Genomic DNA, 13,802 nt, shown 5'->3' on the forward strand with positions numbered 1-13,802 from the left:
ATAATTTATAATTTAAGTAAATCTCAAGGGGTGTGTTTGTAATTTATCCAAAAAATAATAATACTAGAAAATTGCTTCAGAGCTCGAAATTTTCAACGCTCGAATGACCCGAATTCCAAAATAATGTCGTTTTAGATTTTTTTTTTCCCCTTTCTCTTTTATCTATGAAAGAGAGAGAGAGAGAGAAGAAGAAGAGAGAAAGAGAGACAGAGCGAGGGCGAAGAGAGAGGAAAAGAGAAGAAAAAAGGAAGGGGAATAGAGAGAAAGAGCTCCACCCATCACCAGTGCCGCTATCCTCTGTGTGTCTCTCTTTCTGTGTTCTGTGTATCTATCTCTCTCTCTCTCTCTCTGATTTGTGGATTTTGATTTTGATTTTGGGTGTTGTAGTGGTGGAGCAGAAAATACGGAAGAAGAAGAAGAAGAAGAGAAGAAGAAATAAAGGGGTAGTGGAGCAGATCTGTGTATACACAGATCTAACCAGCACAGATCTTGTTTATTTTTTTTGATTTTTTCTCTTCTCTATCTCTTTTTTTGATTCTAAGTTATGGAAGAAGAAAACAAAAAAATAACAGAGGAAGAACAAATCTAGGAACACAAAAGAAGACAGAGAAAGAAGAAAAGAAAAGGAAAAAAAAATAAAAAAAGAGGTGTCGTTTTGGCACCTCGAGCTATTCGAGCCTTGATGATTCGAGCTACCTAGCGGGATTGATAATAATAAAATAAAATTTGTTTTGTTGTGTGTGAAAAAATTTCACATCTTTTGTGATTGAATCAAATAGTATGATTAACTCTATTTAAAATGTAAAAATTAAATGATTCTACTATTTAAATTAATCACAATATAAAATTGTAATGTTGCAAATCTAAAAAAATTATTCATAATTTTATCTTAGAAAATCAACATATGACTCAGATTTAATCTAAATATAGGACCGTTGATATTACTTTCATATTACAATTGAAAATTTAAAAAAAATAAAATAAAATATGAAAACAACATCATAAAAACTAGAGATAAAAATTTAGCCTAAAAGTGTCATCAACATTTTTTTTTTTTAAAGTGCGATACACCTCACTCAACTTATGTTTTGAGGGTGGTTTGAGATGTTTTAAATAAGTGTATTTTTTGACTTTTTATAAAAAGATGTGTAGAAAAATAGAAAGAAGATATTAATTGATATGATCCCAAAAAAAATAAAAGGGCAAATTACATATACACCCCTCGAGGTTTGGTTAAATTACAGATACCCCCTGAGGTTTCGGAAATTACATCCCGCCCCCTGAGGTTTGTATTTTCATAACAATTTACCCCCTGATGTTTATATTTCATAACAAATTACCCCCTAATTTCTTATGCAAATATAGCATTCAGGGGGGAATTCGTAATTTCTCAAACCTCAGGGGTATTTGTAATTTAGCCAAACCTCGAGGGGTGTATATGTAATTTGCCCAAAATAAAAAGATAGACTAAAATAGGTTATGCCAAACAAGGCTGACATTTTTGTACTCCTATTTTCGGTACATATAAGAGTTGAAGTTGAGAAAAGCTAAAGGCATTAAAAAGTGAGACTCGTTTGGGAACATATTTTTTTAATAATTTTTTAATTTTTTGGTTAAAATATGATATAAAAAAAATTAATATGTTTAGAATGACTTTTAAATTTTTACGAAAAATATGTAAAAAGTAGAGAGAAAATGAAAATTTTAACTTTTTAATATATGTTGTTGATTTTTTAATTTTTTTATTAATTTTTTAATTTTTAAATTAAAAAGTGATTTTGACAAACGAGGCCTTGACTATATTCCCTCATCTCATTTGGTACTCAGGACAGAAGATTGATGGAAGAAATTAAGAATTTTAGAAAGTGAGATGTGGAATCTTGGAACAACACTACAACAAGAAGCTTGGAAACAATTTAGGGATTCTATGGATATTTTACTATCTCCCCATGTTAGCTCCTAATGGACCAAAACCCAGTCACATGATGGATCATGCACTTGCACTATAAAATCTAATTTATTAAATAAAACTTGTTTAAATTTTAATGGCTTTTTGTTTAATTTCCAAAATGGCCTATGTGCAATGAACTTACAATAATGTCGTCAACCCAACATGCCATTATATTTGAATATTGCCCTATTTATAAATTAATATTTCATGAATTGTTTATTTCAATTTGTGTTTGATCTACATAATTATGAGGATAGATATTCTTATTTCTAACACTACCCAAAATTAATTCATTTATATATCATCAATTCAAGCTCAACGCATCAAAGCTATTTATTTAAATTTATTGTTTTTTTAATTGTTTGATTAGAAATGTAAATGTTATTAAACACATTTAAAAAGGAATTGTAAGGTTTTTTTTTTTTTTTTCCACAAGATTGTTTGGGACTTATTACCGATTAATCTAGAAGTACATATAGTCTTTTATATCACACATATCAAATAATTATGAAGTTTAAACTCTTGTGGTGTCTCAGAGTAGATATTAGATATTTGGCAGGAAAAGTTTCTATATCCTTTTATTGGTAGTCCAGAGTAGCTAATGAGGCGGCCCATTGGACGGCTCGTGCATGCCTAGATGAATCCTTGCCTTTGAACTGGGTTTGCAGTCCCCCAGTTGATCTTGTTCACTCTCTTTCTTTCAATTCTATGTGATGATTGGAGTAGATTTGTTCAAAAAAAAAAGAAAAAAAGAAAAAAAAACTCTTGTGGTGGTCTCAAAAACAGGTAAAGAATAAAATTTTAAACCATTAATCTATCTCCTAATCTTCAAACTCATAACTTTTAGTAGTGTTTTTTATGAACTGAAGGGTTACAACCCCCTTTATTAACAATGCAAAATTAATCTATTTCTAAAAATTTGTGCACATATCATATGCATTTTTTGGAGTGTTAGAGTAGTTTTATAAGTGAAAAATATTAAATATATAGAATTTATATATATATATATAAAAAATCATATAGAATAATCCAATATACATGCTTTTAATTATGGCAGAACTTTATAAAATTCTAATAAATCAAAAAAATATAATAAAAAATGTGTATTCCAATTTTGTATGATAATGGCCCTCTTCGGCAAGTTGGTATTTGGCTTCTTTTTTTGTTGTTAAAATTCATAAAAATAAAATAGGTTAAAATAGTTAATAAAATTAAATGTCACATCAAATTCATAATTATTTTACTTTTTCTTTCATAAACATCCCATCCAATTATAAAAAAATTTAACAATCTTTTCAAACACAAAAAATTTTAACCTACTAAAATAGTTAACTTTCAAAACGAGACCTAAATGTCATATATTAAATTATTGGCATTGTTAACAATCAAAATAATTTTTTATAAAAATATTTTACTTATATCCTAAAAATAAATAATTTAAATTATCAATATAAGACTCGGAATGATCCTATTGTGCTCACAGCAGCCATCCTTTATTCAAATCGCACATCTCTATTCCTAATTAAATTCATAGTCAATCAACCAATCACAATCAATCTAACACATCACACGTCTCTATCCCTAATAAAATTCATTGTCAATCAACCAATTACGATCAATCGTAGAAACCCCTTTTTGGATAAGTGCAATCGTAGAAACCCCGTTAAATCAGAATCATCAAAATCAAATATTAATGAAAATTGGGACTCCTCTTTAACAGAAATTATCTGTGTTAGGAATAAAACAGTAAAAGTAGGGTTGTGCTAATCCAATTATACAGATTTTATTTTGTTTTAACAAAATAATAACAATAATAATAATAATAATATTTTGGTTTATTTATTTATTTTTATGTTGTCTGATTTAGTTTTTTTTTAAAAAAAATTAAAACACCACAAGCGATGTCAAATTCATATTTGTTAAAATTGTGATTGATTTATATTCACTTAAAAGGTAACATATTTATAAATAAATTAATTAATTAAATTAATCAAAGTGATCATTGTAAGTTTTTTTTTTCAAAATTTTTATAAATATTTTACTTTCTAAATATATTTAGCCTCCGTTTGGGAAGTGGATTGGCTTTTTGGCTTTTTGGCTTTTTTGACTATTTTAGCCTGGGCTAAAAAGCTTGGTTTGGGAAGGGCTTTTTGGCTTTTTGGTTTTTTTGACTTTTTTTGTGAGAGAAGAGTGTAATGATTATGGGTTGGATGTGATGTTTTGTTTGTTATGGCTAAAATAGCCTTTTTTGTTTTTTGTGGCTAAAATAGCCAAAAAAGCCCAACCAACTTCTTCCCAAACGGTGCCTTAAACTATGTGTATTTAAAAATAAATAAATGACTAAAATGTAAAAAAAATAAAACATCTAATAAAAATCAAAAAAATAAAAACTTTTAAACGCAATTAGGTGGTAGTCCATTAGAATATTTAAGACAAATCTTTTTTTATATGCTCTCAAATTATCAATCAATTATTTTTTACATATCACACAGTATAAAAAAATTGGATATAAAAAGTGAGTTTGTATATATATTTTTTACTGTTGATTTTTTTTTTTTAATAATTGAGTGGGCACACAGCAATCTACTGTTGCGAAAACAGGTGATAACTTCTCTAATTTTAGAGCAAACCACAAAAACGCAAGGCGTCCCAACTCCACCGGGACACGAACAGGTCTTCCACCATATACAGACTCCATTCTTCTCCTATTTATGTTCCCACCCACTTTGCTCTCTTTCTTTCAAACAACCCCCTCGCTGCTCTTCTCTTGCTTCTACAATGGCCGCTCCAACTCCACTTCTGACTAATGAGCTTGACATAGTCATACCCACAATTCGGAACCTGGATTTCCTGGAAATGTGGAGGCCTTTCTTTCAACCCTACCATCTGATCATTGTGCAGGACGGTGATCCTTCGAAGACCATCAAGGTCCCTGATGGGTTCGATTACGAGCTCTATAATCGCAATGACATTAACAAGATTCTGGGTCCTAGGGCTTCTTGCATTTCCTTCAAGGACTCTGCTTGTCGCTGCTTTGGCTACATGGTTTCCAAGAAGAAGTATATCTTTACCATTGATGATGATTGCTTTGTGAGTCCCTTCTTTTTTTGCCTTTTCATTTGGGTTTTGCTTTTCTAGTTATCAAGTTTAGATCTTGACTCTTATTATATACACATCACTATCTTACATGCACAATAAATATACACACGCATATCAATCATATGATTTGAGAGTTGTCTAATGTTTTTGTCTTCGTATGCTTTTGGGTAGATCTGTTGATTATGGGTTTTTGAAATCTGGGTTTTGTAAAGCGTTACTCTGGTTAGTGTTTGGTTTATTGGAATGAAGGTGGAATGGTATTATTCCATTAAAATGTTGATTTCCTAGGTTTGATTCACTAAAACAATATCAAAAATATATTACATATGGGATCATTATTCATTATTGTAAGGGAATGCTCATGGAATAGGAGGCTGAGGAATGAACAATCCATTTCATTCCCGTGCACCGAACATAGCATAAGTTGATTTCATTTTTATTTTTTGTAGTTTCATCATCCATTTAATCTACATTGTTGTGTCCATAGTGTAAAAACTCTCTGTCAACTTTGAATAATTTCATTACGGATTTTATTAATAGGTGATTTTGAGGATATAATTATCTTTTTGGATCATAGTTTTAACTGTAATGACGTATGTTGTGGCAGGATTGGCTTTTTTAATATTTCAATATACAGACAAGGGAATTTATTTATTATGGAATAGAAATAGACTAAGATTTATCTCTTTTCCAATTTGTTTTGTGCAAGTCATAGCCTGATAAGTGGTTATCATGTGAGTTTAAAAGGATATATGCTTTTGTTTTGTTTTCTCAAACACTATTTTCAACCGACTTTCGGCTTTGAATCTCATAAATAGAGTTGGTTGTGTAATTTGAATAATGCTAATAGAGATCTTACAGATTAAATTTTTAAATGCCTTCTCCGTTACTGTCTTACCAATTTGAGTAGTCTAATTTTCCTTGGACGTTGTTTTTTTAACACATTTAAGTGATATATCTGGGAACCGAACTATGCCTTTTTAGTTCATTATTAACCGTTTACAATGTGATCTATAGCGGTAGAATGTTAAGGATATCAAATCTGATGGCGTGGATATGTAACATACTATTAACAAGGTCTTCACTTTTCTCTTTTTTGTTCTTGGGCTGGTGGGTTCGGATTGTGGCCCTGTTTGGTAGAGCTGTGAGAAAGTGATGTGAACATAAACTGATTTTTTACTTAAAAAGTAAACTTCTCCTCCCCCACTCAAAGAATAAGTTGATTTTTGACTTACAAAAAACTATAAGCTGTATTGTTAAGCTGAACCAAACACATCAAAATAGCTTAAATTAAGCTAAAAGCTGAAATAAGCTGAAAACAAGCTCTACCAAACAGGCCAGTTAAAGTAACATCACTTTTAGGCATCAACAAAATAATTAGCTAATTGTCCATTCCCATCAGAAACCTCTATTATTGAGAAGTGTTGTTTGATTCTTGCTCTTGCATGCATAGGTGTACTCCATGTAACTGGTGGGCCACCTTTTGAACTATCAAAAAACTAAAACTAATAACCATTATGAACCTGTTGTTTAAAATTATTGTTATGTAATACTGCCCATAACCAAGAATTGAATTAAGAATTTAAGCGTGGTGTATGAATCTTGGCATGTGACCTATTGAAAGATAGCTACATGATTTTCTGTTGTTGACCTTGCAAGTGATGGTAAAATTTGTTCTCATTTTGTTGTCTATAATTAAGAAGTCTTCTATGCAATATATCAATTTGTCTACACTGTTAAACATATATTAATGCTTAACTACGATGTTTATTTTAGTTACATTAGCGTCTTTTTGTCTTTTCTTCTTGTAAATCCTTACCAATATTAATTTTTTTGGGGATTTAAACTATCATCCAACTTCAACTATGGCTAGTTTTATTCATCTTAATGTTGTGAAATCTATGTTGATGCTTAGGTTGCTAAAGACCCATCTGGCAAAATGATCAATGCCCTTGAACAGCACATTAAGAACATTCTCTCCCCATCAACTCCCAATTTCTTCAACACCCTGTATGATCCTTACCGTGAGGGTGCAGATTTTGTCCGTGGATACCCTTTTAGCTTACGTGAGGGTGTTCCAACTGCTGTTTCTCATGGCCTCTGGCTCAACATTCCAGATTATGATGCACCTACGCAGCTTGTGAAGCCTCTTGAAAGAAACACTAGGTTTGTTTTTTCCCCATTAAAAATACCTTCTGTTTATATATCAATTTTGAAGTTGGATTCTAGACTTTTTTTTTTTTTTGATTGGTAGATTTGTGGATGCGGTTATGACAATTCCAAAAGGAACTCTGTTTCCTATGTGTGGTATGAATCTGACATTTGACCGTGATCTTATTGGTCCCGCCATGTACTTTGGTCTCATGGGTGATGGTCAGCCAATTGGACGCTATGACGATATGTGGGCTGGCTGGTGTGTCAAGGTACCTTTTTCGTTTCTTTTGTTGCCAAGATTTTGTGAAACATAATTGAATTTTCAGAAACCTTTTGGGATTGTACTTTTCACCAAATGTCTTGTTGTGTTGGTTGGTTTAGGTGATATGTGACCATTTGGGATTGGGAGTGAAAACAGGGCTGCCGTACATATGGCACAGCAAAGCTAGCAACCCGTTTGTGAACCTAAAGAAAGAGTACAAAGGCATCTTCTGGCAAGAAGATATCATCCCTTTCTTCCAAGCGGCCACCCTTCCGAAGGACTGCACTAGTGTCCAACAGTGCTACATTGAACTTTCGAAACAGGTCAAAGAAAAGCTCGGGAAAATAGATGAATACTTTGTCAAGCTAGCCGATGCCATGGTCACATGGATTGAAGCCTGGGATGAGCTCAACCCAGGCAAGGGTTCTGCCAAACTGCCTAACGGTTCTGCAAAGTGAAAATTTTGAGTAAACAGTGTGGACTGCCTTTAGTTTTCTGTAGTTTTGATTTAAAAAAAGGTTGTCATACATTTTATATATCTTTGCTTTTCTTTGTATTCTCAGATTTCTGTGATCCCATGTTTGGGTCTGCAGATTGGCGGATGTTATATCTTACTGTTTTACAAGTTTATGAATTTAGAACAATAAATGATAGTTGGTTCAGTTTTAAATTTCAGGCTCATGGAAAGGATGTGATGTAGAACAAAACTATATAAGGTGGTGTTTGGCAAGTTGGGTTGGGGCTAAAATAGTCACAAAAGACAAAACAGGCTATTTTAGCCACAACAAACAAAACATCACATCCAACCCATAATCATTACACTCTTCTCTCACAAAAAAAATCAAAAAAGCCAAAAAGCCAAAAAGCCCTTCCCAAACCAAACTTTTTAGCACAGGCTAAAATAGCCAAAAAAGCCAAAAAGCCAAAAAGCCAACCCACTTCCCAAACGGAGGCTAAGTTTGTTCCCTATCATTCTCCTCTTCTTTAAAGAACTGGTCCTCGAGTTCCAACTAGAGATCTGCCATCTTCAATTGCTTGCCCTTCTTCCAAAAGTTGTATGTAAAAAAATTTTCTTTCTAAAAGTTATTCTCTATATGCTTTAACTGGTCGACAAGATTAATTAGACAAGTATTGAAAATCAAACTAAATTGCTCCAACATCAACAAAAAATACACTTTGTTGATTTTCTTGGTATAGAGCAATTTAATTTGATTTTCAATACTTGTACAATTAATCTTGTCGACCAGTTGAAGCATATAAATAAGAACTTTCAGAAAGAAAACTTTTCTACATACAACTTTTGGAAGAGAGGCAGGCAACTGAAGTATTCAAATTATCTCTTTATTTGGCATGGAAGATGGCAGATCTCTAGTTGGAACTCGAAGACGAGTTCTTTTAAAGAAGAGGAGAATGATGTAGAACAAAATTATAAAATTTTTATATTTCTTAATTTTATTATTTTGAAATTAGATTCTAACTAGGATTTTAAATAGTTTAGAATTTTAATTTCCTATTATTTTAGGTTTATTAATTTGTGTTGATTTAAGTTTCTTAGTTTATTTTAGAATTACTTTTTCTATAAGTATTAAGTATACTTTATTATAAATCAGCCTACAAGTATATGTAATGAATTTATTCCATCAATAATATTTTACAAAGTTTTTCTTCTATCTCCTTGTGGATTTAAAGGTGTTCTTGTAGATTCAAGAATTTTCGTCTAATTTTATTATTTTGGAATTAGATTCTAACTAGGATTTTAAATAGTTTAGAATTTTAATTTCTTATTCTTTTAGGTTTCTTAATTTGTGTTGATTTAAGTTTCTCAGTTTTATTTTAGAATTACTTTTCCTACAAGTATTAGGTTTAGTTTATTATAAATAAGCCTACAAGTATATGTAATGAATTCATTCAATCAATAATATTTTAAAGATTTTTTCTTCTATCTTCCTTGTGGATTTAAGGGTGTTCTTGTGGATTCAAGAATTGATGTAAAACAAAATTATATAATTTTTATTGTTCTTAATTTTATTATTTTGAAATTAGATTCTAACTAGGATTTTAAATAGTTTAGAATTTTAATTTCCTATTCTTTTAGGTTTCTTAATTTGTATTGATTTAAGTTTTCTAATTTATTTTAGAATTACTTTTCCTACAAGTATTAGATTTAGTTTATTATAAATAAGCCTACAAGTATATGTAATGAATTCATTCAATCAATTTTTAAAGAGTTTTTCTTCTATCTTCCTTGTGGACTCAATGGTGTTCTTGTGGATTCAAGAACTATTGTCTACTAGAACGATAGCTAGTTCTTGTTTCGTCTACTAGAACAATATCTAGTTCCTTCCTACAATACACTACCGTTGCGTCAATTGGTATCAAAGCAAGGTTTTACCTGGTTCGATGTCATTCATCGAAAAAGGAAGCATAAGCTCTATTAACGATGAACGTAGAGAAAGATCTAATAGGATTCAAGTTAAAGGACTTGCCCAAGGTCAACCTGTTAGTCACAACTTTAGGAACCACGCTATGAGATTTACCTAAGGCCAACCTATTAACCACAACATTTTGAGACGATCTTCTTGTTATTAATACGATAGTGAGGATAAGTTTGAAGATGATTCGAAGATTATAGTGAATATCAGTTGGTAAGGTAACAACGAAGATTCAATGACGTGCTTAGTAGCAATAATTGCATCAATTATGACTTTTCATATTATCAAGTACAACCAGAAATCCCCAATTTTGATGTTTCTTGTCATGCCGAGGATTTTATTTATTGGTTGCGCAAAGTTGACAAATTCCTTGAGTGTATGGAAATATCTAAAGAAAAGCAAGCCAAATATGCCGCACTTAAGTTATAATGTTATGTTTCTACATGGTAGAAACAATTGCAGTATGATCAAAGGCGACAATACAAACAACACATTAGGATGTGGCATAAAATGAAGAAGTTAATAAGTTCTACATTTCTTCAATCAAATCATGAGCGAATGTTGTATCAACAATATCAAAGAAAGCTTGAATCAAAACAATTGTCCCAATGTAATTTTGATTCACAATATTCTTTGCAATTCAATAATTATTATGCAATTGTGGATACAGATTATTTGAGGAACATGACTATGGTTCTGTCAAGTTTGGATCAATCAAGTATTGTGGGTCAACAAATTTGTCACGCTCAACCACGGATTGAAGAAGAAAAGATTTTGAGTATCTCAATGTGGGTGTTTGGGAAGTTGTTATTTTAGTAGGCTATTTTAGTTTTTGACTATTTTAGTAGGCTAAAATTTTTGTGTTTGGAAAGATGATTGATTTATTTTTATTTTTTTGTAGTTGGATGTGATGTTTGTGAGAGAAAATGTAAAATGATTATGAGTTGGATATGATATTTTGTTTTATTGACTATTTTAGCATATTTTGTCTTTTTATGAATTTTAACCTAAAAAAGACTAAAATTTTACTTCTCAAACACGCCCAATGTTTGAAAAATTTGAAGACCCAAACAAACATTCAATTGAAGTGGAAAATCAAGTTGATTTCAACAACAGTGAGAATGTTGAAATTGGTGAAAGAGAGGTCACTGAAATTACTTTAATCAAAAAGTTTGAAGAAGATAATGAAAAGGTGAAGCAAGAAAAAAATGTTGAAATTAGCCAAGAGCTTCTAATGACAGAACTATCATTTCTTGATTATTATGATGGTTATGAGATCACAAAAGAAGGAGATCTAGTTGAACTCAATGAAAAAGAAGAAATAAAAGATGAGGTAATAAAGTTGATGAAAAATTTAGAAATTCCCTAGATATTGATTTGTGATTATGTATCAATTTTAATGAGTAAATAACAATTCCAATTAAACAATCAAAGACAATCAACATAACGATTTAACGTAGAAAAATCACAATTGAAGCGCCTCCAATTGTGATAAAAAATCACGGGCAAAAGCTACAAAATAATCCACCAAGAAAATATAAAGGGATTACACAAGTGTACTCTCAATTACCTAGCAAATCCACGCCCGAATTGAATCGACCCCTATGTGCCTCTTCTGGCCCCGTCTTCACCTCAGAATTGTCTTGCCCAACGTTGAATCTACAATGCCGATGTCGAATCACGACTATGAGCCACTCCGAAATCTACCAAATCTTCAGGCTCGAATTCCACGGAATCTACCGAAGAACAACACACTCTTTTATATTGAACGAAAAAAATAATCCTTTGATGTATACTTTTCAAACCAGATTTAAACTCAAACAAACATCAAAGAAACTAGCAAAGAAGCTCCAGATATAAACCCTAATATCCAAAAAGAATATCTGAAAGCCGTACATTAAAATTTAACTAAACTGCACCTTTTATAGCAAATTATTTCGCGATCTCCGCTCGAGCGGAGCGCAAGAATGGCCGCTCAAGCGAATTGACGCTCGAGCGTAGGAAGTGTCACTTGAGCGCAAAAACACAACTTCTAGTATTTTTGTAGACGGTTCAAACTTCTGGAACTAAATATTCTCTGTTCGAGCGCACAAATGGCCGTTCGAGCACACAAGTAACTTCGACTACAATTTTGCTTCTGGCTTCGGGGGTGCTGCCCCTCGACCCCGCCTAGGCGTTGCCCTTTGGACCCCCGCGAGCTGACTAGGCAGCTCGATCCCCGACATAGTCAGCGAATTGGCAAACATGATAGGATTAAGATATCAAGCTCCTCTGCATATGCACAATTCGGGTTGGATTCGCATATAAAAACTCATAACCTCACTGAAATAAAATATCGAATAAAATTACAACTGAAAGAAGTTTTGTCAAACGGGATTGCCAAGAATAAAACTTAACAATTGACATATGTACTAGAAAAGTTGATTGAGGATACAATTGAATGTCCAATTAAATCTAAAACAAAGCAAAGTCTAGAGAGTATCCAACATCAACATAAAATACACTTCATTGATTTCTTTGATGTGGAGCAATTTAATTTGATTTTCAATACTTGTTTAATTAATCTTGTCGACCAGTTGAAGCATATAAAGAAGAACTTTCAGAAAGAAAACTTTTTTACATACAATTTTGGAAGAGGGGCATACAGCTGAAGTATTCAAAATCTCTCTTTATTTAGCATGGAAGATGACAAATCTCTAGTTAGAATTTGAGGTCGAGTTCTTTTAAAGATGAGAAGAATGATGTAGAACAAAATTATATAATTTTTATATTTCTTAATTTTATTATTTTGGAATTAGATTCTAACTAGGATTTTAAATGGTTTAAAATTTTAATTTCCTATTTTTTTAGGTTTCTTAATTTGTGTTGGTTTAAGTTTTCTAATTTATTTTAGAATTACTTTTCCTACAAGTATTAGGTTTAGTTTATTATAAATAAGCCTACAAGTATATGTAATGAATTCATTTAATCAATAATATTTTAAAGAATTTTTCTTCTATCTTCCTTGTGGATTCAAAAGTGTTCTTGTGGATTTAAGAATTCTCGTATACTAGAATGATATCTAGTCCATGTTTTGTCTATTAGAACGATATCTAGTTTCTTTCTACACTACCTAATATGAACTATGAACTCGAGAACGAGTTCTTTGAAAGAAGAGGAGTTTGATGTAGGACAAGATTTTAAGAATTCTTATATTTTTAGTTTTAATATTTTTGATATATTATTTTTTTAGAATTCTTGTAATTTAGTATAAATATTTTAGAATTATTAGGTTTCTTAATTTGTTTTGATTTTGTTTTTCTAATTTCTTAGGTTTCTTATTTTCCAAGAAGGAAAATATTTGGGACCACATTTGGGGATGACTTCCACACTCCCAAAGTAATCCTAACTCTCAATGTATGTGTGAGATCCATTCATGTATATATGGGGTTCACATCATGAGTGGTCCAGATTTGTGGGGGTCTTGTGGAGGTTTTGTGGGGATGGGGGTCTCAATCATTGCTCTTCCACTTCAAGAATTAGATTAGTTTATTATTTTCTAATTTGAGTTTTATTGGTATCCAAAAATACTTGGCCTCCATGATTTACATTATTATGAATATGTATGTAAGCCTTATAACAAAGAGAACTTTTATTTAATAAAATTAAAAAATATAAAAATTATATAATTTTGTTCTACATCAGGATGTGTCTTAATTCATCTTTTATTTTGAAACTTGATGATTATAGATTCAAAATTTGCAAAACCCAAAGCTCAGTTGGCAAAAGACTACGGAGAATGATGGTCACATTTGATAACTGAATTCATCTTTTATAATTTAACCAAAAAAATAAAAGAAAAATAGCACAGATTGATCGTTGAAATAATGAAAAGCAGAGTTCAATCAACCCAAAAAAATTAAAA

General features: G+C 31.3%; 1 protein-coding gene across 1 annotated transcript; it reads left to right on the forward strand.

The window, feature by feature from the left end:
* The first annotated feature begins 4,595 nt into the window (after positions 1–4,595).
* Positions 4,596–8,136, forward strand: LOC114286196 (putative UDP-arabinopyranose mutase 2). Its single transcript, XM_028229289.2, has 4 exons — positions 4,596–5,041; positions 6,966–7,216; positions 7,305–7,473; positions 7,586–8,136. The coding sequence occupies exons 1-4, from the start codon at positions 4,730–4,732 to the stop codon at positions 7,922–7,924; spliced, it is 1,071 nt and encodes a 356-aa protein (XP_028085090.1). The 5' UTR covers positions 4,596–4,729; the 3' UTR covers positions 7,925–8,136.
* Positions 8,137–13,802: the final 5,666 nt, after the last annotated feature.

Source organism: Camellia sinensis, chromosome 1 (assembly GCF_055761805.1).
Source record: "Camellia sinensis isolate YWXY chromosome 1, ASM5576180v1, whole genome shotgun sequence".
In the NCBI taxonomy this organism is placed as follows: Eukaryota; Viridiplantae; Streptophyta; class Magnoliopsida; order Ericales; family Theaceae; genus Camellia; species Camellia sinensis.